Source organism: Oryctolagus cuniculus, chromosome 6 (assembly GCF_964237555.1).
Source record: "Oryctolagus cuniculus chromosome 6, mOryCun1.1, whole genome shotgun sequence".
NCBI classification, from domain to species: domain Eukaryota; kingdom Metazoa; phylum Chordata; class Mammalia; order Lagomorpha; family Leporidae; genus Oryctolagus; species Oryctolagus cuniculus.
The window spans coordinates 21,101,732-21,126,634 of record NC_091437.1 but is presented as its reverse complement, the minus strand read 5'-3'; the positions used below and the strand labels follow the sequence as shown (position 1 = coordinate 21,126,634).

At 41.0% G+C, this 24,903-nt stretch overlaps 1 protein-coding gene across 4 annotated transcripts in view; it reads right to left on the bottom strand.

Moving 5' to 3' along the window:
• Positions 1 to 24,903, bottom strand: part of RAD50 (RAD50 double strand break repair protein) — a 79,776-nt gene that overhangs the window by 28,850 nt on the left and 26,023 nt on the right. For all 4 annotated transcript variants that reach the window (XM_051843300.2, XM_051843298.2, NM_001171348.1 and 1 more), the window contains 10 exon segments: positions 24,056 to 24,241; positions 23,157 to 23,361; positions 14,407 to 14,535; positions 13,990 to 14,155; positions 11,859 to 12,052; positions 11,264 to 11,470; positions 9,350 to 9,532; positions 8,839 to 8,996; positions 6,479 to 6,654; positions 5,365 to 5,602 (listed from right to left, as the gene is read on the bottom strand). In XM_051843300.2, the coding sequence (XP_051699260.1) occupies positions 5,365 to 5,602; positions 6,479 to 6,654; positions 8,839 to 8,996; positions 9,350 to 9,532; positions 11,264 to 11,470; positions 11,859 to 12,052; positions 13,990 to 14,155; positions 14,407 to 14,535; positions 23,157 to 23,361; positions 24,056 to 24,241 (1,842 nt within the window).

The following is a 24,903-nucleotide window of genomic DNA, read 5'->3' as shown; positions in this document are numbered from 1 at the left end:
TGGGGAACTACAGGAACACATACAATCCCAGCCCTACTACTACATTTTCATATACACATAAAAAAGCCCTTCAACAATGTGGTCCAGATTTTTGTACCTTCTTACCTGATGATTTTAAGATGCCCAAATACATATCCTACAAAAAAGTGAAGCCCCAGAGAATGGGCTACTGAGACCAATTAGGGTTCTCTGAGCTTTTCTTCCTCTCATTTTTATGACATTTTGTTATTTTCATAACTTTATTCTCATGGTCCACAACTGTTTTTTACTAATACTACATTCAACAAATTGTATGCATCTACGGGACATAATGTCATGTTTGAGGCATGTACACAATGTGCAGTGATTAAATCATGCTAATAACATATTCATCACCTCATCGATCATTTTTAAGATATTTGAAATTTATTCCCTTTTGTTTTTTTCCTTCAGAAACTCAACCTATATTTTTAAGTTTTATTTATTTTTATTTGAAAGGCAGAGTAACAGAGAAAGAGAGACTGACACATCTTTCATCCCTTGGTTCACTCTCCAAATTGCAGCAGCAGTTGGGGCTGGCCAACCTGAAGCTAGAAACTGGACACTTAATCCAGGTCTCCCATATGGATGGCAGGTCATCATCTGCTGCCTCACAGGGTGTTCATCAGCAAGACGATTCAGAAGCAGAGCTGGGACTCGTACCCAGGTAATCCAATAGGATGCAGGTATCCCAAGCAACAGCTTAACTGCTGTACCAAAACACCCAAGTAAGTTTATTTACCTATTTATTTATTTATTTGAAAGAGAAACAGAGGCAGGCATCTTCCTTCTGCTGGTTCACCCACCTCTCTCCCCAAGTGCCCATAACGGCTAGGGCTCGGCTAGGCCAAAGTTGGCAGACTGGATCTCAACACAGGACTCCCATGCAGATGCGTGTTACTTGCAACTTTACCTGCTGACTCCCAAAGTGAAAACTAGCAGGAAGTTGGAATAAGTAGTGGACCTAGAACTCTAATCAGCCACTCCATTTGCGATGCACGTGTCCCAGCTGGTGTATTTTTTTTTTAAAGACTTATTACTGGGCCCGGCATTGTGGCATTGTAGACTAAATGTCTGCCTGTGGCATGGGCATCCTCTATGGGTGCTAGTTCAAGTCCCAGCTGCTCCTCTTCCGATCCAGCCCTCTGCTATTGCCTGGGAAAGCAGAAGGTGGTCCAAGCTTGGGCTCCTGCACCTACATGGGAAACCCAGAAGAAGGTCCTTGTTCCTAGATTTGGATTGGCCAAGCTCCAGCTGTTGCGGCCATTTGGGGAGTGAACCAGCAGATGGAAGACCTCTCAAATAAATAAAATTTTTTAAGACTTATTTGTTTATTTGAAAGGCAGAGACAGAAAAAGAGATCTTCCATCTGGTTCACTCTCCAAATGGCCTTAACAGCCGGAGCTGCACCAATCTGAAGCCAGGAGCCAGGAGCTTCTTCCAGGTCTACCACATGGACACAGGGGCCCAAGGACTTGGGCCATCTTCTACTGCTTTCCCTGGCCATAGTAGAGAGCTGGATCGGAAGTGGAGCAACCAGGACTCGAACCAGGCCCTTATGGGATACCCGCACTGCAGGCAGTAGCTTTAACAGCTACGCCACAACGCCGGCCCCTATTATTACTTTACTCATTTGAATGGCAGGATTACAAAAAGAGAAGGAAAAAGAGACATCCTCCATCTGCTGGTTTATTCCCCAAACGGCCACAACAGCTGGAAAGGGGCCAAGGGCCAAGAGCTTCACCCAGGTTTCCTACATGGGTACAGGGGCCCAAGAATTTGGGTCAGCTTCCACTGCTTTCCCAGGCACATTAGCAGAGGACTGGATGGAAGTGGAGAATCTAGGACATGAACTGGCACCCATAAAGCCTATCAGCTTTGCAGGCAGCACCTTAACCCACCACACCACACCACCAGCCCCATACATGGTTGTTAACCACCGTGCCAGACACTCACCCATCAATGACCCTACTTTTAGACAGTTGTCTTTTCCACCCACAGGGGCTGGAGTTGTGGCCAGACATCTGCCTGCCCTCAGCATTCCTGCCAACACCTCAGCCCATGTCCAGGGCTTCCTCTGGCCCTTTTCCAGCTTTGGGTCCTCTAACTTAACGTGGACAACCAGAGCGGCACTGAGGCCACTACAGAAACATGGTCATCATGCAGATTAAGGTCAGCCATAGTTACTTTGACATTCCTCCCATCAACATATGGAATATCCTTTCTCACTGACTTTTGGCAGGCTCTGTGACTGTGACCAACAGAAAACGGGAGCAGTGCCACTGTGCATTTCTGGGCCTAAGTCTTAAGACACTTGGAGCTTCTACTTCCTGTTTCTTGGAATTCTTGTTTTTGGGACACACTGTTTGGTAAAGCAGCCACTATGCTGACAGAAGCCTAAGAAACATGCAGGGGCCATGTGAAAAACCCTTGTTTCACAGCCCCAGCTGAGCTCCAAGCCAACAGTCAGCATCTGCCTGATTGAGACTTCCAATGACTACATCCAATACTTGATGGAACCGCATGAAAGACCCCAAGTGGGAGCCACCATACTGAGCTAAGTCATTCCATAGGGCCAAAAAAAAATCTAATTCATTGTCGTTAGGCACTAAGTTTTGAGGAGGTTTGTTACATAGCAATAACTGGAATAAACAGTTCTCATTCATTCAGTTATCAAAGTAATACATGACGAACTGTAGAGGGTCCAATAATGGAGTAAGACATGCACAGAAAGGATGCTCTGACAAGGATCCTGAAATTAACACAATGTTAATTTCTGCTATTTACAATAGATCTGTGACAGAACTAATGACACATTTCTTTTACATGCACCTTCTACCAACTTAAAATTTTACCTTTTTTTCAAGACTCCATCTTATTTCTCTTCTTCCTTCTCATGCTCAAACTACTGCTACTGTCTGCTTATCACACTCTCTCTGCGGACCCCAATAGTCCAGTTTTCCCCCTTAATGCCTGCATTATTTATTTATTGCTGCATAACAAAATGCCCTAAAACATAGAAGCTTTAAAACAAGAGCACTTATTTTTCTCATAGGCATATGGCCAGGAAAAGAGCCTCTGACTTGAGGTCTCTCAGGAAGCTGTTGTCAAGCTATCAGCCATCTAAAAGCTGACTCCTGGGAAATCTGCTTTGACACTCACTTGTCAGAAGGCGTCAGGTACAGGCCATTAGGGCCACTCCACAGGGTTGCTCAAAATATGGCAGCTGGCTTCTCCTGGATCCCAGAGTGGGTATTGAGGGCAGATAACCTCATCTTGGAAGAGAAATGCAAACCACTTTTGTTCTATGTTACTGGTTATATCAGGGGTGGGGGTGGGGGCGCAAATGACCACAAGGCACAGATCACGGGGGATTATCTTAGAAGCTGGCTCCATAATGCTCATCCTTCTTAAACCTCTTCTTCTTTTCCTGAAATTCTTCCTTGGTTTTCCAAGACAATATACTCACCCAGTTTTTCTTGCAGTTTTTCTCACTCCAACCCATTCAATATATTAAGACCAGCTTAATGTTCCTAAAACACATCTTTCATTAAATCCCCTGAGGTGACTCTTCACTACCTATCAGAGACAACTAGAACTAGGCAGGAGCTTCACAAAGCCCTATCTTCCCAACTTAAAGAAATCAATCCCCACAAATAATTCCCCCAACTCCCCATAATAATGCAATCACAGCAGAGGTCACATTCCCCTTCCCTTAGCATCCTGTCCAGAGTTCTTTCTCCCCTTTCCTGCTCTTAACTGAGTCAAACCAACTTCAGAGCTTTTACATTGCCCTTCCTGCCTCAACTGACAAGGCTTGGGATGACTGCATCCTGTGATAGTGTGCTTGGGTCTGAGTCCTGTCTGTCTCCAATCCAGCTTACTGGTAAAGATGCACATAAGGAGGTGGGAGATGGCCCAAGTGCTTGGGTCCCTCTATGTAGAGAGCCCAATAGATTGAAGATCTTCCTCTTTCTCTCTGCCTTTCAAATACAAAATAAACAATTTTTTTTAAAAAACACAAAATACTTTTATGATTTTGTACTGACTTCTCCTTTCTTAGCTAATGTATTTGTTTGAACTATTTTTCTGCACTTTATTAAGCCCAACTTTCTGAATGTAAAATTCTGGCAGCTTGTTTCCTTGAGGGTCATGTCTTAATAACTAGCTTTGTGCTCTCCATCTGGAAGACACCAAAGCTATCAGCACACATTCCCTAATTTCCTTTTATTTATAAATAGACCATCATTTGAATTTCTTACACAAGTGAGAGTAAGCATAAAATAACAAAAATCACCTAGGATCCATTTCTTTTAAAAGTGACAAAGACCTAAAAATAATAGTTTAAAATTTGTCTTTTGGAAGAGCCCTCAGTACCTTTTCTGCTAGGTTACAAACTGGTATGATAACGAACAGTTCTAAATACATGCCCTCAAGCCAAGTCTCAGGAATTATACCCACATATGACGATGCCAGCACCCTGTGCCAAGTTTAACAAACAAGGTTGTTAACAAAAAGTGATTCTTTTCAGCATATAAATAACATGATACAGGGCACACTGGCTCATAATCCTCATTTAAATTTTTTTTTTTTAATTTTAAAGATTTATTTATTTATACATCAGGGAGAGCTAGAGAGAAGGAAAGACAAGAGAAATTTTCTACCCGCTGGTTCACTCCCCAAATGGCCTCAATGGCCAGGGATGAGTCAGGCTAAAACTAAGTTGGTGTCAGAGGCCAATGAACTTGGGCCATCCTCTACTGCTTTTCCAAGCCATTAGCAGGGAGCTGGATATGAGTGGAGCAGCTGAGACGTGAATAAGCACACATACGGGAGGCTGGCAGTGTCGCAGGTAGTAGCTTTACCCACCACACCATAAGCCCACCCTGTTCACTTTAATATATTCATTCAGGGGCCTGCACTGTGGCGCAGTAGGTTAATCCTCTGCCTTTGGAGCAAGCATCCCATATGAGCGCTGGTTCTAGTCTCGGCTGCCCGTCTTCCAATCCAGCTCTCTGCTATGGCCTGGGACGGCAGTAGAAGACAGCCTAAGTGCTTGAGCTCCTGCACCCATATAGGAGACCAGGAAGAATCACCTGGCTCCAGATCGGTGCAGCTCCGGCCGTTGCGGCAATTTGGGGCATGAACCAATGGAAGGAAGACCTCTGTATCTCCCTCTCACTGTCTGTAACTCTACCTCTCAAATAAATAAACAAAAATCTTAAAAAATATATCTATTCATTCAACATAACCTTTCTGAGTACTTGCCATATGCCAGGCACAGGACAACACCTTTTGCAGCATTGCTGCTACCTGCAGAGTTAACAGTAGAGCCCTGCTCCTCACCTCATGGGCACAAGTCCCAGCATTTCATCACGCCGCTTTTCCTTCTTCTTCAGTTCTGATTCTGTTGACTTGAGTTTATCTGGAGCAAGCCGCAGCTTAGATTGCAAATCACTGATGACTTCTTGTAATTCAGCCTCTGTCTGAAAAACTCTCTGACAGACGGGGCAACATGACTGGTTTTCATCTGTTAGCTGAGTAATGAACTGCGAGTAAACGGCTGTGGCTCCAGCAAGCATGGCTATTTTAAGAAAACAAATAGACTTTTGGTGAAGAAAATATGAAGTATCATTTCATCAACATGGTTACATCTGTTTCCATAAATAGATGCTTATTCTTCTTGCTTTATAGACATTACAAAACAAACAAAGGTTATCGGATATTTAAATCTTTTCCAAAAGTCATGATACATTCAGATTTGTATAAATTACTCTGGAATAACATACAGTAAGTTTAAACTTATTGGAAACCTTCTATGTGCTAGGAACTGTTCAAAGAGTTTGGTACCCCTATCTCATTTACTCCTCCTCAAAGCAACAGGTAATAGTTGTATCCTTATTTCATAGATGATGAATCTGAAACCTAAGGAGGTTCCAATATACTGCCCAAAGTAATGATGTGAGTAAGTTTAGAGACAAGATTCAAACTCAAGTCATTTGGCTCCACAACCAAGTTTTTTTTTTTTTTTTTTTGACAGGCAGAGTGGACAGTGAGAGAGAGAGACAGAGAGAAAGGTCTTCCTTTGCCGTTGGTTCACCCTCCAACGGCCGCCGAGGTCAGCGCACTGCAGCCGGCGCACCACGCTGATCCGATGGCAGGAGCCAGGTACTTATCCTGGTCTCCCATGGGGTGCAGGGCCCAAGCACTTGGGCCATCCTCCACTGCACTCCCAGGCCACAGCAGAGAGCTGGCCTGGAAGAGGGGCAACCGGGACAGAATCCGGCGCCCCGACCGGGACTAGAACCCGGTGTGCCGGCACCGCAAGGCGGAGGATTAGCCTACTGAGCCGCGGCGCCGGCCCACAACCAAGTTTTAACATCTCCATCCTTAAAAGTCAACTGTGAATGAAAATTCAAAAGCTTCAAAATGCCTTAATGATATAAAGCAGGTAACTTACCTCGCTGTTTTGAGGATTTTTCAATTTCTTCTTTAAGTCTATCTAAGTCACTTTCAAAATCTTGGCTACCACAAACATCGAAAAGCTTGTCTTCATAACTGGACAACTGCTCTTCCTTTCTTTTTAGCTCATTATTTATATGATTTTTATTTTGTTCAGCTGAAGCTAGTTCCTTGCTAAAATAAAAGCAAATATAGATTATAAATTTAAAACATGAGAGGGGCTGGCGTTGTGGCACAGCGGGTTAAGACTCTGGCCTGAAGTGACAGCATCCCATATGGGCACTGGTTCTAATCCCAGCTGCTCCTCTTCAGATCCAGCTCTCTGCTATGGCCTGGGATAGCAGTGAAGGATGGCCCAAATCCTTGGGCCCCTGCACCCATGTGGGAGACCCAGAAGAAGCTCCTGGCTCCTGGCTTCAGATAAGCACGGCTCTGGCCACTGCGGCCAATTGGGGAGTGAACCATCAGATGGAAGACCTCTCTCTGTGTAACTCTTTCAAATAAAAATAAATAAATCTTTAAAAAAATAAAAATAAATAAATTTTAAACATGAGAAATCAGACTAAATGTTTGAGCAGTCAGATACATGACAAATTCTACTGAGAAATCATTGTAGGATTTAGTGTCATGACAACACTCTACTTCTGCCTTACTTCTCCCATGGGACACTCACTCACCTGTCAATCCTGGTCATGGGACTAATGCTAGAAACATGTGCACAGGCAGAATTCTGCCTGGTTTCTGGGGATTCCTGGATTTAGATCTCAGGTTAAGAGCCTTGTCAAGAAGATGCTTGCTGGCTATGCTGCATGGAAGGAAGAAAAGAGTATTTTCCTCATTCCCCTCAGCCCTTACTCACCTGGGAAACCCCTTCCTTTGTCATCTACTTATCTCCTAATGGCTCACTCACTCTCATTCATCAAAGATTCTGCTTTCTAGTACACTTTATCTCCACCCCAACTCTTGAACATAATCCCAGGCCAACTTCAAGACTCACACATACAAGGTTTTTTTCAATATGCAGGTTATGATGTAGTAGTGAGTCTTATAATCAATTTAACCCATTGTACTCAGCATATTTTAAACAATGAAAAAGAATACAGTACAATATGTAAGAATAGACAAAGTAGAAATACTGTTTTGAGACATATGTTCCAGATCAATGTTGCATGCCCACATACTTCATCATACTATCCACTGTGAGTAATAGCAAAATTTCAGAAAACATAACTGATGTAGATGCTTTCACCATTCTAGCCTTCACTGAATACTTCTCATCAAGGTCTCCAAAGACCTAAGTGCCAGGTGAAGCCTTCCTCTTGATCTACCTCTAAAACAGCGCTGAACGCTATCAACCATCTCTCTGAGAGGCAGTCTTCCCAAGGCACCCCACACACCACTCGTGCAAGGTTCTCACCCGAGGCTCCCCAGGCATGTCCCATTGTTCTGCACTTGCTCTTCTTTTTAAATAGTGGTGTTTATCGGAAGTCTAACTGTAACCTTTTCCTCTGTTTTCATAATCTTCTCAAGGTGACACAGCCATTGCTAATAAATTCAATTATCCTTTACATTATACCAATCTCCTGAACTTCAAACTCCAATGTTCTATTCTCTGACATCTCCGTAATACAATTTTTTTTTTATTTTTTATTTTTTCTTATTTTTTCACAGGCAGAGTGGACAGTGAGAGACAGAGACAGAGAGAAAGGTCTTCCTTTGCCGTTGGTTCACCCTCCAATGGCCGCCGCAGCTGGTGCGCTGCGGCCGGCGCACCGCGCTGATCTGATGGCAGGAGCCAGGTACTTCTCCTGGTCTCCCATGGGGTGCAGGGCCCAAGCACTTGAGCCATCCTCCACTGCACTCCCTGACCACAGCAGAGAGCTGGCCTGGAAGAGGGGCAACCGGGACAGAATCCAGCGCACTGACCAGGACTAGAACCCGGTGTGCCGGCGCTGCAAGGCGGAGGATTAGCCTAGTGAGCCACAGCGCCGGCCCATAATACAAATTTAACATGGCCAAAGCCAAAACTGTCTTCTTCCTAAACAATCTATGTGGAATTTCTGGCCTTCTTGTCCAACTGCCAAATAAGGCAACAACTGAGAAAAATGACTGTTTTTTTAATGATGGATTACTCACAGAAATTCAAAGAATTCTAAAATTTTAAACCTCTGACTTAGGCCTACAAATTTCCAAAAGACAAGAGGTGCTAGTCACTATCTTCTATTACTGTACTTGTAAAATACAGAATGAAAGTCAATCAGTATGACATACAATTTCAAAAAATGACTTTAAAACACTTAAAAATGAAAGCATGAAAAGAGATACTTCTATTACATTTCCAGTATTGCAAGTACTTACTTCAATTTGGCAAGTCTGTCTCTGGTCTGATTAATTTCTTTGGATTTACTATGAAGCCAGTCTTCAAGCTGCTTTTTGTTAGGAAAATACCCCAACAGTGAAGTTAATTCATCACTATGCCTAGATTTTATTTTTCTAATTTGTTCATCTTTGTCAGCCTGTAAGTAAAAAAAAAAAAAAAAAAAAAAAAAAGATTCAAGAATAAACCCTGGCATCTCAATTATATGAGAAATAAACTGTGCAGTAACTTAAGTTCTAGGATTAAAAAAATTAAACTATAAAAAGGAATTCAGAAAATACAGCAATGTCTGTGTTTGTGTATATATTTCTGTGTTAATTTTTGTAATTCATAACTTATACACTTAAAAATCTAGAGTATTAAGTTTATTTAATGTCTAAAAGATAAAAGCCACTAACAACTCAATACTTTATAGCCTATCAATTCTATGAATGCAAGATAAACTATTTTAAATACCAAACAATATAATTAGAACAAGAAGAGAAGCCATACTTTGTCTTTGGTCAGCATCTCCATTTGAGTACGTGTTGTTGTATGATGATTTAACTGCTCCATCTCCTGGTCCAGTTTACGCAGGCTCCTATCTAGGTCTGCTTTCTCATTTTGAAGGCTTATTACTTCTGTTTTAAGGGTTTCTACGTTACTGTTTTTCTCGGCCTTGCTCAACTCACGTTCCTAATCAATAATTCAAACAAGGGTACACATTTAAGAATGAGAAGTAAAATAATGGCGAAACATACCAGAAATTATGGTCAAAATATTACTGTTTGGTTATATCCAAAACAGAAAAACTATAAAGTATTATAAAGAAAAATCTATTAAAGTTATCTTACTATGTTACAATGGTAGAGATTTAATAAATAAACCTAGAATGCTCAAATAGGAATAACAATGAGAATTTGTGCACATTGAGGAGAAACATGTCCACATAGAGTGGCTTGCTAGTCAACAATTTTATTAAGTCCTCATTTACTCACTATTATTACCTGGCATGCACACACTACAAAATAGTGTGATGTGGTCCTTTCCACCTTCTCCTCACTCAAAGACAATACTATAATCAAGTGCTACACTGACAAAAACATGCTACAACAGTGAGATAGGGAGCAAAAATGTTTACTCGAATTACGAAGTGGGGACTTGCTGATCTTCAAGATGCTTACACTTTGATAATGGAGATCTGAAGAAAGGGACCAACAACAAGGAAGAAAATTTGGAAATTCTTGAAATTAGATAAGAAAGTGTTTAGTGAAGACTAAGTAGTAACATAGCAAAACTCATATATAGTTACATGTATCTAGTTTAGAAATACATACATGTATATACTTTGGAACTTAAAGGGAAAAATACCTTTTTTTATTCACCTATGCTCCTAAGAATCACAGTTCTGTTTTGCTTTGGACATTTATTTCTATACACATTCTCAGTTATTTTGATTTGGAAGGTCTGAAGTTTTAACGTCTGAGAACAGGAATCTTTAAAAGGCTCCATAAATGATTCTAATTTTCAACCAACCAAGTTCCAGAATGAAAGATTTACATGATTAAGATATTTGCATGGGGGCTGGCATTGTGACATAGTGGGTAAAGCCACCACATGCAATGCTAGCATCCTCTATGGGTCCCAGTTCGTGTCCCAGCTGCTCCACTTTCGATCCAGCTCTCTGCTAATGGCCTGGCAAAAGCATCACAAATGGCTCAAGTGGTTGGGTCCCTTCCACCCAAGTGGGAGATTCAGATGAAGCTCCTGGCTCTGGGCTGGCTCAGCCTGGGCTGCTGTGGCCACTTAGGGAATGAACCAGCAGATGGAAGATGTCTTTCCCTCTTTCTAAGTCTGACTTTAAAAATAAAAAAATAAACAACTTCTTTTTTTTTTTTTTTTTTTTTTAATTTTTGACAGGCAGAGTGGACAGTGAGAGAGAGAGACAGAGAGAGAAAGGTCTTCCTTTTGCCGTTGGTTCACCCTCCAATGGCCGCCGCTGCAGCCGGCGCACCGTGCTGATCCGAAGGCAGGAGCCAGGAGCCAGGTGCTTTTCCTGGTCTCCCATGGGGTGCAGGGCCCAAGCACCTGGGCCATCCTCCACTGCACTCCCTGGCCATAGCAGAGAGCTGGCCTGGAAGAGGGGCAACCGGGACAGAATCCGGCGCCCCAACCGGGACTAGAACCCGGTGTGCCGGCGCCGCAAGGTGGAGGATTAGCCTATTGAGCCACGGCGCCGGCTCAATAAACAACTTCTTAAAAAAAAAAGATATTAAGTTGAATTTACTTTACATGAGATGAATAGACACGGCTGACACTTTTATTAAAATGTGCCATAATCCAGAATTAGCAACCAATAAAATACTTTCAAATACAAGATTTCATTGTCTTATACCTTAAAATTATTAGATTACTCAAATATCTTACAGCTTTTTTGAGCTCCTGGTCCAGTTCAAGAATCCTGTCTGAAGATCCTTCCAATTGCTGCAATTCATACTTCACATTCTTCAGCTCGCTCTGCTTCCTACTTAGGATTTCTGATTTTAGCTCAATTATTCTTCCCAATCCAGCTTTTTTATCTCTTATCTCATCTATCTGTTTCTGTTTGAGAGTCTCTTTTTCTGCAAAATCATTCTAAAAGCATTATGAAGAATGAGTGTTAGTTTTGTTTTACTAGTTTCTTTATTGTAAATATAACAATGTACACTGAAAAAATTACAAAACAATATTTTAAAATGTAAAAACAATCAACCAGAGATAATCACTGCTGTGAGCAAACTTTTTTTACAATTAGCTACAGAAATTTTACTTGAGCCAATCAAAAACATAGTCTACATTTTATTCATCTTTACCTTTATAAAACTATACAAATTTACTGTGATAGAAGTTTTTCCTACCATGCAGCAGACTGTATCCTCACACTAATCTAAAAATATGCCAAGACAGGGTCTATCCAAAAATCAAAACGGTTTAAGTACAGATATAACCAAAACAACAGAAATGGTATTTTCAAGGTATTTACCATCAGTTGGTTGGCAGTTTCTGCTTCCCTTTCTTGTCTCTCTCTCACAAGTTTGTGAAAATTTTTAATCTGTCTTTCATTGAACGGTCCACGTTCAAAGCCATCCAATTCTAGCTGTGTTGCCAAAGACTGAATTAATGAATCTCTAGCTCGGATGTGTTCTTGATGGCGATCTGCCTGGAGCTGTAGACGACCTTTAAAAAATACCAACTTAATAATTCTTTTTCTAAATCTGATTTTATAAAAGTTGAGATAAAAATAGATTTAAATTAAGTATTAAAAAATAATACAGTGTGACTTCTTGTATACTTTGCTCAGTTGCCGCCAAGAACAGCATTCTGCAAAACTACAGTATAATATCACAAGAAGGATAATGAACGACACCAATAAAATATACCAATCTGACTCAAATGTCCCCAATTTTACTCATGCCTATTTGCAGCTGTATGTATGCATATTAAGTTCTATATAATTTTATTACCTGTATAGATTCATATATTCATGTTAATAGTCAAGATACAAAACAGTTCCGGGCCGGCGCCACGACTCACTAGGCTAATCCTCTGCCTTGCGGCGCCGACACACCGGGTTCTAGTCCCGGTCGGGGCGCCGGATTCTGTCCCGGTTGCTCCTCTTCCAGGCCAGCTCTCTGCTATGGCCCGGGAGTGCAGTGGAGGATGGCCCAAGTGCTTGGGCCCTGCACCTGCATGGGAGACCAGGAGAAGCACCTGGCTCCTGGCTTCGGAGCAGCGCGATGCGCTGGCTGTAGTGCGCCAGCCATTGGAGGGTGAACCAACGGCAAAAAGGAAGACCTTTCTCTCTGTCTCTCTCTCTCACTGTCCACTCTGCCTGTCAAAAAAAAACAAAACAAACAAACAAAAAAAACAAAAACAGTTCCAACACAGCAAGAATCCTCTTGTGGGATCTAGCAGTCAACCATCTCATAGAGGTACACCTGGGCTGAACACACACTGCAGCTCCTGACTCTGGCTTCCTGCTAATGTAGACCCTGGGAGGCAGCAGTGATAGCTCAAGTGACTGGGTTCCTGCCACCAACATGGGTAACTAGGAATATTCTTCAGGCTCCCATTCCATGCCAGTTCCAGCTATTGTAGGCATTTGGGGACTGAACCAGCAGATAGGAGCTCTACTTATCCATCTCTTTTTGTCTCACAAAGAAAAAAAAAATTTTTTTTCCAAAAAGAGAAGAGACAGGCATTTGGCACAATGGTTAAGACATCCATGTACCATCCGAGTGCCGGAATCAAGTCCTATCTCTGTTCCCAATTCCAGCTTCCTGATAATGCAAACTCTGAGAGAAAACAAAGATAGCTCGGGGCCGCCATGGTAGCGCAGAGGATTAAAGCAGCCACCTGCAATGCCGGCATCCCATATGGGTGCCAGTTTGGGTCCCGGTTGCTCTACTTCTGATCCGGCTCTCTGCTATGGCCTGGGAAAGCAGTAGCAGATGGCCAAAGTCCTTGGGCCCCCGCATCTGCGTGGAAGACCCAGAAGAAGCACCTGGCTCCTGGCTTCAGATGGGCATAGCTCCTGCCATTGTGGCCATCTGGGGATTGAACCAGCGGATGGAAGACCTCTCTCTCTCTCTGCCTCTCCTTCTCTCTCTGTGTAACTCTTTCAAGTATATAAATAAATATTTAAAAAACAAAACAAACAAAACAGGTGATAGCTCAAGTACTTGAGTCCCTGCCACCCAGCAGTAGACCGAATTTAGCTCCTGGCTCCTGACCTAGCCGTGGCTGCTCTAAGGCATTTGGGGAGTAAACTAGTGAGAGGGCTCTTTCTGTCTGTCTCTCAAATAAACAAATTTAGAAATAAAAGAGGAAGAAAAAAAAAAAAAAACAGAACCCTTCTGTTGCCCTTTTAGAACCATACCACATCCATCGTCTTCTTCCCCCTTCTCCTACCTAGGATTCTTGTAACCATTACTCTGCCCATTATTGCTAACATTCTGACATTTCAAAGATACTATATAAATGGAAACATATCATACTTGACAATTTTACATTGGCTTTTTTCACTCAGCATAATTCTCTAGGGACTTTTCAATCATGCAGAAAACACAGAATATTGTATTAGAAAAACAGACCAAGTAAACACTTTGCCCTACCCTGCTCAATAAGTAGTTCTGATTTTTCTTGATTAAGAAGTCTAGATTCTTTATTTAATTTTTCTAGTTCACGCTGACAGTCTATTAATCTCCTTTCTTTTTCTCTTACTGTTCTCTGATGATTGTGATATAAGTCATTTAGCTGGTCATCGGTCCCTTGAAAAACCTGCATAAAACCAAAGTAAGAAGCTTTAATGTATAAACATCAGAAAGTATAATCATTTTGAGGTTCATCAAATGTGAACTAAAGTATACTCAATATCCTTAATTTACCTAGCAAATACATAAAAGTTACAAAAATACCAGAATTTGTAGTTACCTTTTTTCTCAAAATGTGGGTGCCAAAATTGATTCAAATGAGGTTCATTACAATACCATCAAAATGTTGGAATAGAACAAAATTCTGCCATTACAAACCTTTTCCATCTTCTGTTCCAGTTCACTGTTATCTTTCTGCATTTGCTTCTTTCGGCTATCCAAGGCTTTAATTTCATTGTCAAGTCTCATTATTTTAGAGAGACTGTGTTCAATTTCTTTTAGACGATTCTGAAAATACAGAACACTATGTAAATAAAATTTACTCTCATTTACACTGCTGATGAAGACAAATAGGATGTGCCAAGGCAAACCATTTAGTGAAAGTGATTTCATTTAATGCTAAAATAATTATGTTAAAGGGGCACAGAAAAACTTAGGATGAGAGGTAATAAGGAACTTGCCCCAAGTCTTCACACTTAACTGAGAAAAGTATTCTTTTTCTGATTCTATTTTAATTCTATTCCATTTCTAATTCTAAAATATGTTCTGCTCTTAACAACTCCTTCAAAAGTCACTCATTCATTCACTGGTCACTTAGAGCTACAATATATAAAGTACTACATTTAAAAAAGTTAACATTGGGGCTTTCACAGTAGTACAATGGGTTAAGCTGCCACTTGTGACGCCAGCATCCCATACTGGAGTGCCAATTCAAGTCCTGGCTGCTGCATTGGTCTAGCTTCCTCTTAATGTTATCTGGTAAGAGAATATAAGATGGCCTAAGTGCTTGGGCCCCTGCCAATCACGTAGGAGACCAGTAAGGAGTTCCTGGCTCCCCGGCTTTGGCCTGGCCCAGACTGGGCAGTTGTAGCTATCTGGGGAGTGAACCAGCAGATGAAAGATCTCTTGCTCTCTCTGTCACAATGCCTTTCAAATAAATAAATAAATATATTTTTTTAAAAAGTTAATTTCTGGCTGGCGCCGCGGCTCAGTAGGCTAATCCTCCACCTGGCGGCGCCGGCACTCCGGGTTCTAGTCCCGGTCGGGGAGCCGGATTCTGTCCTGGTTGCTCCTCTTCCAGTCCAGCTCTCTGCTGTGGCCTGGAGGTGCAGTAGAGGATGGCCCAAGTGCTTGGGCCCGGTACCAGCATGGGAGACCAGGAGAAGCACCTGGCTCCTGGTGTCAGATCAGCCCAGTGCGCCGGCCGCAGCAGCTGTTGGGGGGGTGAACCAACAGAAAAAGGAAGACCTTTCTGTCTCTCTCACTGTCCACTCTGCCTGTCAAAAAAAAACTTTAATTTCTAAAAGACAATTTAATTAATTTATTTCCATTTATTTATTCCGAAGACAAAGACAGAGATCTCTGATCTCCTGGCTCACTCCCAGGGTCAGGCCAAAACAAAGAGCTGGGAACTTAATCTGTGTCTCCCATGTGGCTAGCAGGAACCCAACTATTTGAGTCATCATGTGCTGCCTCCAGCATGCAAATTAGCAGGAAGCTGGAATCAGGAGCAAAGTTGAGACTCAGACTCAAGTACTTCAAATTATGATGTAGGCTTCCCAAGTAGCATCTTAACCACTAAGCCAAACACTCACCACTATTTATTTTTTAAGAAATTAGAATTACTAAGAGGACTAGAAATTCATGGTGAAATGACCTATCTGGCCACCTAGGCAAATTTACATGAAGATCTTATTTTTTAAAAGGATTTATTTATTTGAAAGGCAGAGTTACAGAGAAAGGAGGAGAGAAAGAAAGACAGATTTTCCATCCATAGGTTTACTCCCCAAATGGCTACAATAGTCAGGGTTGGGTCAGGCCAAAGCCAGGAGTCAGGACCTTTATCTGGGTCTCCCATATGGTGGCAGGGGCCCAAGTACATGGGCCATTTTTGGCTGCTTTTCTAGGCACATTAACTGGGAGCTGGATCTGGACAAGGGCAGCCGGAACACAAATCAGCTCTGTAAGACTATACTTTAATCCAAGGTTTGCTCAGGCAAACAGAACTCTTGAGCAATGCAGGACACATGATCTCAGTGGTCTGCTTCTCAGACTCACTTCCAAGGACAGCTGGTAGTCTCCTGTCTAAGAAAATGTGAGAGCTAGGCCGGCGCCGTGGCTCACTAGGCTAATCCTCCACCTTGCGGCGCCAGCACACCAGGTTCTAGTCCCGGTCAGGGCACCGGATTCTGTCCCGGTTGACCCTCTTCCAGACCAGCTCTCTGCTGTGGCCTGGGAGTGCAGTGGAGGATGGCCCAAGTGCTTGGGCCCTGCACCCGCATGGGAGACCAGGATAAGTGCCTGGCTCCTGCCATCGGATCAGCGTGGTGCACCGGCCGCGGCAGCCATTGGAGGGTGAACCAATGGCAAAGGAAGACCTTTCTCTCTGTCTCTCTCTCTCTCTCACTGTCCACTCTGCCTGTCAAAAAAAAAAAAAAAAAAAAAAGAAAAAAAAGAAAAAAATGCATCCTCACCTTAAATGTCATACTAATATATCTATATCTCTATATGGATATCACTCAATCACCATAAAAATAGGAATTTTATTTACTTGGTTCTCTAATGTATCCCCAGAACACATGAGAGGTGTTCAGTATGCTCAAAGAATGAAATGAGAAATCTAATAATAACAATAACCTTTAGGTATCATTGACTGAATGCCTACTAAGTTTGACCTTTTTTTTTTTTTTTTAAGTTTTTTTTTTTTTTATTTGAAAGAGTTACAGACTTAAGAGATCTTCCATCTGTTGGTTTACCACACAAATGGCTGCAATGGCCAGAGCTCAGCCAATCTGAAGCCAGGAGCCAGGAGCTTCTTCCCAGTCTCCCATATATGTGCAGGGCCCTAGTACTTAGGCAATCTGCTGATTTCCCTTGCCAGCAGCAGGGAGCTGGATAGGAAGTAGAGTAGCTGGGACTTGAACTAGTGCCTATATGCAATACCAGCACCAAAGGCCACAGTTTTACCCACTATGCCACAGTGCCAGCCCCAATGTTTGATGATGTAAGAGGTGCTGCTATAAATGCAAATTATTACAATACTACTTGCTTAGTAGGAGACCCAGAAGACTTAACTGACTTATACAAAACTACATAAGTACTATTAAAATATAACATTGTAAGGTGGAATGGCATGATGTATACTCTGGCTGTGCAAAAAAGAAACCTGAACCCTTACCTCATACCATATTCAGAAATTAACCTGACACAGGAATATTAGATTTAAATATAAGAAGTGAAATCTAAGACTTCTAGAAGAAGAAAAAATCTTAACGACAATGGGTCAAAGATTTCCTAGATATGTAACAAAAAGCAAAAACTATAAAAGAATGAAAGAAATCAATAAACCATATCTCACCAAAAATTTTTTTTAACTTTTAAAATTTCCAAAGTACAGAATATGGATTACAATGGCTTCCCCCCCATAACGTCCCTCCCACCCGCAACCCTCCCCTTATCCACTTCCTCTCTCCTTCCATTCACATCAAGATTCATTTTCTATTCTCTATATACAGAAGATCAGTTTAGCATACATTAAGTAAAGATTTCAACAGTTTGCTCCCACACAGAAACATAAAGTGAAAAATACTGTTTGAGTACTAGTTATAGCATTAAATCTCAATGTACAGCACACTAAGGACAAAGATCCTACATGAGGAGTAAGTGCACAGTGACTCCTGTTGTTGACTTAACAAATTGACACTCTTGTTTATGGCATCAGTAATCACCCTAGGCTCTTGTCATGAGCTGCCAAGGCTATGGAAGCCCCCTGAGTTCACTGACTCTGATCATATTTAGACAAGGCCATGGTCAAAGTGGAAGTTCTCTCCTCCCTTCAGAGAAAGGTACCTCCTTCTTTGATGACCCCTTCTTTCCACTGGGATCTCACTCGTGGAGATCTTTCATTTAGGTTCCCCCCACCCCCACCCCGAGTGTCTTGGCTTTCCATGCCTGAAATACTCTCATGGGCATTTCAGCTGGATCCGCATGCCTTAAGGGCTGATTATGAGGCCAGACTGCTGTTAGGACATTTGCCATTCTATGGGTCTGCTGTGTATCTCACTTCCTATGTTGGATCATTCTCTCCCTTTTTGATTCTATCAGCTAGTATTTGCAGACACTATTCTTGTTTATGTGATCCCTTTGGTTCTTAGTCCTATCATTACGATCAATTTATCTCACCAAAATTTAAAACTCCCACCTTCTTTAAAGTAGTTAGGAAAATATTTTCAAAACACATATTTGATAAAGGGAATATATATGGAAATCTCATAGTTTAATACAAAGATCCCCTCCAAAAACAAATCCTACTGTAAATAAGCAAAAGACTGCCTACTTTACCAAAGAAGACATTCAGATGGCAAATGAGTACATGAAGATAAGCTAAGCTCACAAAGAAAACAACACTTCACTGAACGACAACGACATATCTGCCATATGTGATAAAATCACTTTTTTTAAATGAAAAAGACTGGCAACACTAAGGCGGACACAGAGCAACTACACTGTTGAATACTCCTGGATGAATACAAAAGAGTACAGCCACTTTGGAGATTAGTTTGACAACTTCCAGGGTTAAACATGTATATACCAAACAAGCTAGGAACTACAATCCTAGGGGGTTCCCCAAGACATATGAAATCATTTATACAAAGACCTATACACAGAAGTTTATCACAGGTTTATCTGTAAGGGCCAAACACTGCAAACAACTTAATGCCTACCAATCAGAAAACAAAAATCAATGTATCTATACAGTGGGATATTGCTCAGTAATAAAAGGGAATGAACTATTTATACATGTAGCAACGTAATGAAACAGTGTTAAGCTAAGAAAAGAAGCCTCACACACAAATCAATATACTGTATGATTCTATTTATACACCATTCTGGAAAAGACAAAATCACAGTGACAGAAAAATCAGTGGTTGTCAGGGACTGGAAGCAGAGGGACAGGACAAGGAGAGAGAGGCGGTCTTTGACAAAACTTTTTTCAGTGATGGAACTATTTTACATCTTGATTGTGGTGGTGGTTATACTACTGAATGTATTTGCCTAAACTCAGAATTATACACTTTAGAAAGAGTGATTTTAGGAGCCAGTGTTGTGGTATAGCAGGTAAAACCACTGCCTGTAATGCTGGCATCCCATATGGGCACCGGTTCAGGCGCTGGCTGCTCCATTTCAGATACAGCACTCTGCTATTGGCCTGGGAAAGCAAAGATGGCCCAAGTATTTAGCCCCTGCCACCCATGTGAGAGACCCAGGGGAAGCTCCTGGTGAGGCCTGGCTGATAGATTTCTTCCTTGACAACTGTGTTTTGGCCCTATCCCCAGGTGCACAAGGTCCTAGGAGCTAAGACAACAGAAACTGTACCAGAGTGCTTAACAGGGTGAGAGTGAAATGAAACAAAAGACTGGAGCAGTAAGGCTATCAGGTGTTGAAGGACCAGGCACCTGTGTGGAAAACCAAACTAGAAACAAATTTCTCGATTTTCATTTAAAGAAAGAAAAGACAACAGGTCTAAGGGAGTCAAGATTGACAAGATACATTGGGATGAGAATAAAACAATTACTCAGAGTTCTTAAAAATGGAAGGAATCTATAAAAACAGGGAAGTACGTACTACAGTACAGGATGAACTGAAGCAGTGTTCTCTGGTCTGCTGCTGGGGGGTGATTTGGCCTAAATGTCATGCTGAGTTCTATGAAGGGAAGACTCCTTACATCCAATAGCTAGTAAAGTACTTTGGAAATTGTCCACTGAATGAAGATTCACTTAGCCACTTTCTATGTGCCAGGCCCTGGGCTAGGGTGTAAGGATACAGAGAATAGGATTAAACTCTTGACAAATGGGTCACAATTAAACTCCAAAAAAGCAAGTAAACAAACACCTCAACCTCTGGTACAACTTTGGTTAGAATTCTAGACAATTCAATAAATCCTGGGTATCATTCTTGGTGCTATCTTGACATTATTTCCTATTTAACTCTCCATTTCAACTATGTGGACATCCTGAATAGTGCTCTCAAAGAAAAGCTTACATTTTACTGCTTCTGTCTCCAAAGACTTACTCACTTTGGATCAATGAAGCTACAACCCAGATTCAGCCTATGAAATATCCTCTGGCCACCTCAGAAATTCTCTTCCTTCTTCCTCACATCTCCTACATCTCTTATCTTTTTTCTGCTTTATCATTATGTGTGCTTATCATCTTTCTAACGAAGCACTTTCTAGAAAATATGTTCTAGTAACTGGGTAATTACTATAGCACAGTTATCAGGACAATTTACTATAAAATATAACATATTCTGTTACTCTTTTGTCTAAGTCCAATAGCTATCTATAATCTGACCCCAATTCTGACTGATTTACTGAATCCAGGCTCTTCCTCACAAAATCCTGCTCTAATAAGCCTGTATTTTTTAGTATATTCATATATACCTGGTAACATTTGTATACACACAGGTATGGCAAAGATGAAAAAAAGAAAAAAAGTTAATGGGGTGTCACGAGCATTTGGCCTAGCAGTTAAGGTGACAATCAGTTAAAATGCCAACAACTATTTTGGAATGCCTGGGTTTGATTGCTGGATTGATTCCACACTCCAGTTCCTGATCGAAGCTTCCTGCTACTGCAGACAAAAGAGGCAGTGGTGATACCTCAAGTAACTGGGTCCCTGACACCCACGTCAGGGACTTAGATCAAATTTCTGCTGCCAGCTTTAACCTGGCCTAGCACAGCAACAGCTGTTGCAGGCATTTTGGGGGTGAACCAGTGGACAGAAACTCTTTGTTGGCATGACTGCTTGTCATGAAATTAAAAAAAAAAAAAAAAAAAAAAAAGCTACTGGTAGGATGTATTCTGGGAAGTCAGAGATAAAGAGCAGGAAGGATATCTTTTACTTTTTATCTAATATCCTGCAACTTTTCATTGTGAAAGATATAACTTTTAAAAGAAAAAATAAAATATCTTATCAATTAAATTTCTCCCCCATCTTCAAGGTCCAGCTTAGCCCTAACTCCTTCCTAAAGCCTTTGTGATAAATGTTTATGCATGGCCATCATTTAAAAAGATTCTTTTCTACTTTACAACTCAAAGATCTATACCAGCATTGACAGGTATTTTAAAAAAGAGCCAAATCAATAAATATTTTAATGTTTTCATTTTTCAAAATATCTTCTTTCTGAAACTCAGAAAACAGCCATTTTTAAGATTGTTCTCACTTATTCAGACTTGCAATACCTAAAAGGACAAAGATGCAGTTGTGGACATCCTGATGCCTATGGCTATCTACACAGTATACTCTGGCACACAGGAAATATTCACTAAATGTTTACTAAACAAACAATGATATTCCCTGCAGGCCTTTCTTAGAAGCTGCAGGTTTTAGAACACTATAGTAACAAATATTATCAATATGCTATAGATCAATTCCAGATTTTGTGCAACATCGAGAACAATTATAAAAATTCTCTATGAAGATAGGTAATTCAAGAACTCTCCAATGGGGCCTGGCACTGCGGAGCAGTGGGTTCAGTTGCTGTCTGTGCCCCTGCCATCCATACTGGAGCACAAGCTTTACTTCTGGTTGCTTTGCTTCCAATCCAGCTCCCTACTACTGTGGCTGGGAAAGCAGAGAAGATGGCCCAAGTACTCAGGCCTCTGTCACACAAATGGGACACTTGGATGTGATTCCAGGCTCCTGACTTCAATATGACCCGGACCTGGCCACTGCAACCACTTGGGGAATGAATCAGCATATGGGAGAGCTCTCTGTGTGTGTCTCCTTTTCTCTTTCTGCCTTTGAAAACAAATCTTAAAGTCTTAATGTGCTGAACTGTAAGGTTATTAACTACATTGCTATTTAACAGTTAGTGATCTGTATCACTAATTTACTATGCTGCTACAAATTTGTTTACTCTCAAATTCAAGCTCTTTGGGCAATTTAATGACTAACTATTTACTACAGACGTAAGACGTTAGCCGTATCATTATATAGTCTTTGATAATTTTTCAAGAAATACACATGCCATTCAAGTTCACACAAAAATAAAATAGGCAGGTATTTAGTCTACTAATTAAGATACTTGCATTCCCCCATCAATGTGCATGGGTTTGATTCTTGGTTTGGGTACTAAACTTCAGGTTTCTGCTAATGCACAGGCTGGGAAGCAGTAGTGATGACTCAAGTAATTGGGTTCCTGTCACACATGTGGGAAACCTGTACAGTTTCCTGTTCCTGGCTTCTGCCTAAGCCTGGCCCAGCCCCAAAGTTGCACACATCTGGGGAGTGAACCAGCAGATGCGAGTATCCCCTCTTTATCTGATTCTGAAAAAGAATTTAAAAATAAAGTACATTAGAGGTGAATGCTATCATGTTAAAAAAAAAATACATATGGGGGCCAACACTGTGGCGTAGCGGGTAGAGTGAGTCCTGGCTGCTCCACTTCCCATCCAGCTCTCTGCTTTGGCATGGGAAAGCAGTGGCCTAAGTCCTTGGGCCCCTGCACCCACGTGGGAGACCCAGAAGAAGCTCCTGGCTTCGGATTGGTGCAGCTCCAGCCATTGTGGCCATCTGGGGAGTGAACCAGTGGATCAAAGACTCACTGTCTCTCTGCTTTTCTGTCATTCTGCCTTTTAAATAAATAAATCTTAAAAAAAAGTATGACTTTTTCCTTACTACCCAATAATCAACTATGTCCATCAAGGTGGCTCCAGCTAATAATAATACACTATATACTTGAACATTATTGAGAGTAGATTTTTAAGTGTTCTCACCACAAAAATATGATATGTAAGGATATGTATATATTAATTTGATTTATCCATTCCATAATGTGTACTTGGATCAAAACATACTGTGTGCCATAAATATATGCAATTTTGTCAATTACAAAAATTAAATTACCTTCAATGGTTCAAGGTCGTTCTCATAGGATTTGACAATTTCTTTTGAAGATGTTAACTGAGATTCCTTACTAGTAATCTGATCACGAATTTCACAGGCTTTTTCTTTGTTTTGCTTCAGATATTTTAGTTCAGTCTGACATTCTTTTACTTTCTGACCTTGTGTCTGACGTACTTGCCGAAGCGTTTCTAAGGCTTTAATATATCTTTGAAAATATGAAATAAAAATAGAATTGTTAGTTAAGTAAGTTACAGTATATACTAATATAGTGTAATATTATAGTTAAAGATGACATTTTCAAAGATGTCATAGCAACTCAGCAAATGCTTATGACGTAATGGTTAAGACAAAAAGTTAGACTTATACTTTCCAATCAGGTAAATAAACATGCACAGAAAGAATTATTACAGGAAATACAACCAATGGCTGTCAGTGAGTGAAAGAGAATAACTGATGATCTTTCTGCTTTCGAAAATGCTGATGTCAAGAAAAAAGCATCAGGGCTAGTGCTGTGGCGTAGCGGGTAAAGCCGCTGCCTACAGTGCCAGCAAGCCATATGGGCGCCAGTTCAAGACCCGGCTGCTCCACTTCCAATCCAGCTTCTCTGCCAGGGCCTGGGAAAGCAGTAGAAGATGGCCCAAGCCCTTGGGCCCCTGCATCCACGTGGGTGACCAGGAGAAAGCTCCTGGCTTCGGATTGGCACAGCTCCAGCCGTTGCAGCTAATTGGGGAGTGAACCAACAGATGGAAGACATCTCTCTCTCTCTCTGCCTCTCCATCTTTGTGTAACTCTTGACATTCAAATAAATAAATAAATCTTTATAAAAAAAAGCATCATCTAAATTATAAACATGATGTAATAACTTATCAGGCTTTAAAGTTTACTTAAGGATTACAAACCTTGTTGCTGAAAATATCTCATCAAACTTTTGCTTGAGAGCCTTTCCTTCACTTAAAGGCCAATTAGAGTCTTCTTGGTGACAGAAAATGACATTGTTTAACACAGACTTGGAAACCCCAAGAGCACTTATCATTTCTCGGTCAATTTCTGCACACTTAGAGCTGAGACTGACCTTTTCACCATGCCTACAAACAATGAAAATCAAGAATGTAAGTAACGTAACCTTCAGTTGTATGCATTCTATCACTTCATCAATCCTTCAGGATGTACTTCTTTCAAGTCCATCCGTTTATCTATCCCCTGTTACAATGAGTCTTTGAGCACAAGCAGTTCACTTATTTATAAGAGGGTGTGTAAACTAAGATTACATAGGAAGGGATTTCAGAACTTTTTATAACATATTTTGACTGTTAAATATAATGATTTAAAGTATTTAAAGATAATCACAGAGGAAAATAAAATAACTTCCACCCTTCAAGCTTAAAAATAACAGACTTAAATGAATAAGCAAGAGTGACTTAAAAATATCTAAGAATGTGTAGTCTGAAAAAGGGCTGTTCAGTACTAGAATAAGTGGGCAGACACAATATTTGTCTTTACTGTTTTTTAAACATTGCAATTTGTTTTTTGAAAACATAACAGTGAGTACCCTGAGTGTGTTTGCAGGTGGCTAAAATGGACATACACAGTTCAGTAAGTTATCACATTAGACCACGGAAAGCTGATGGCAGCATGGACTAAAATGGTCACTCTAGAGATGGAAAGAGACGTTTAGGTTAAATCTACAGACATGGTAATAGATTAGATATAGAAAAGGAAGACGCTAAGACCCAGGTTCTGCGTCTGT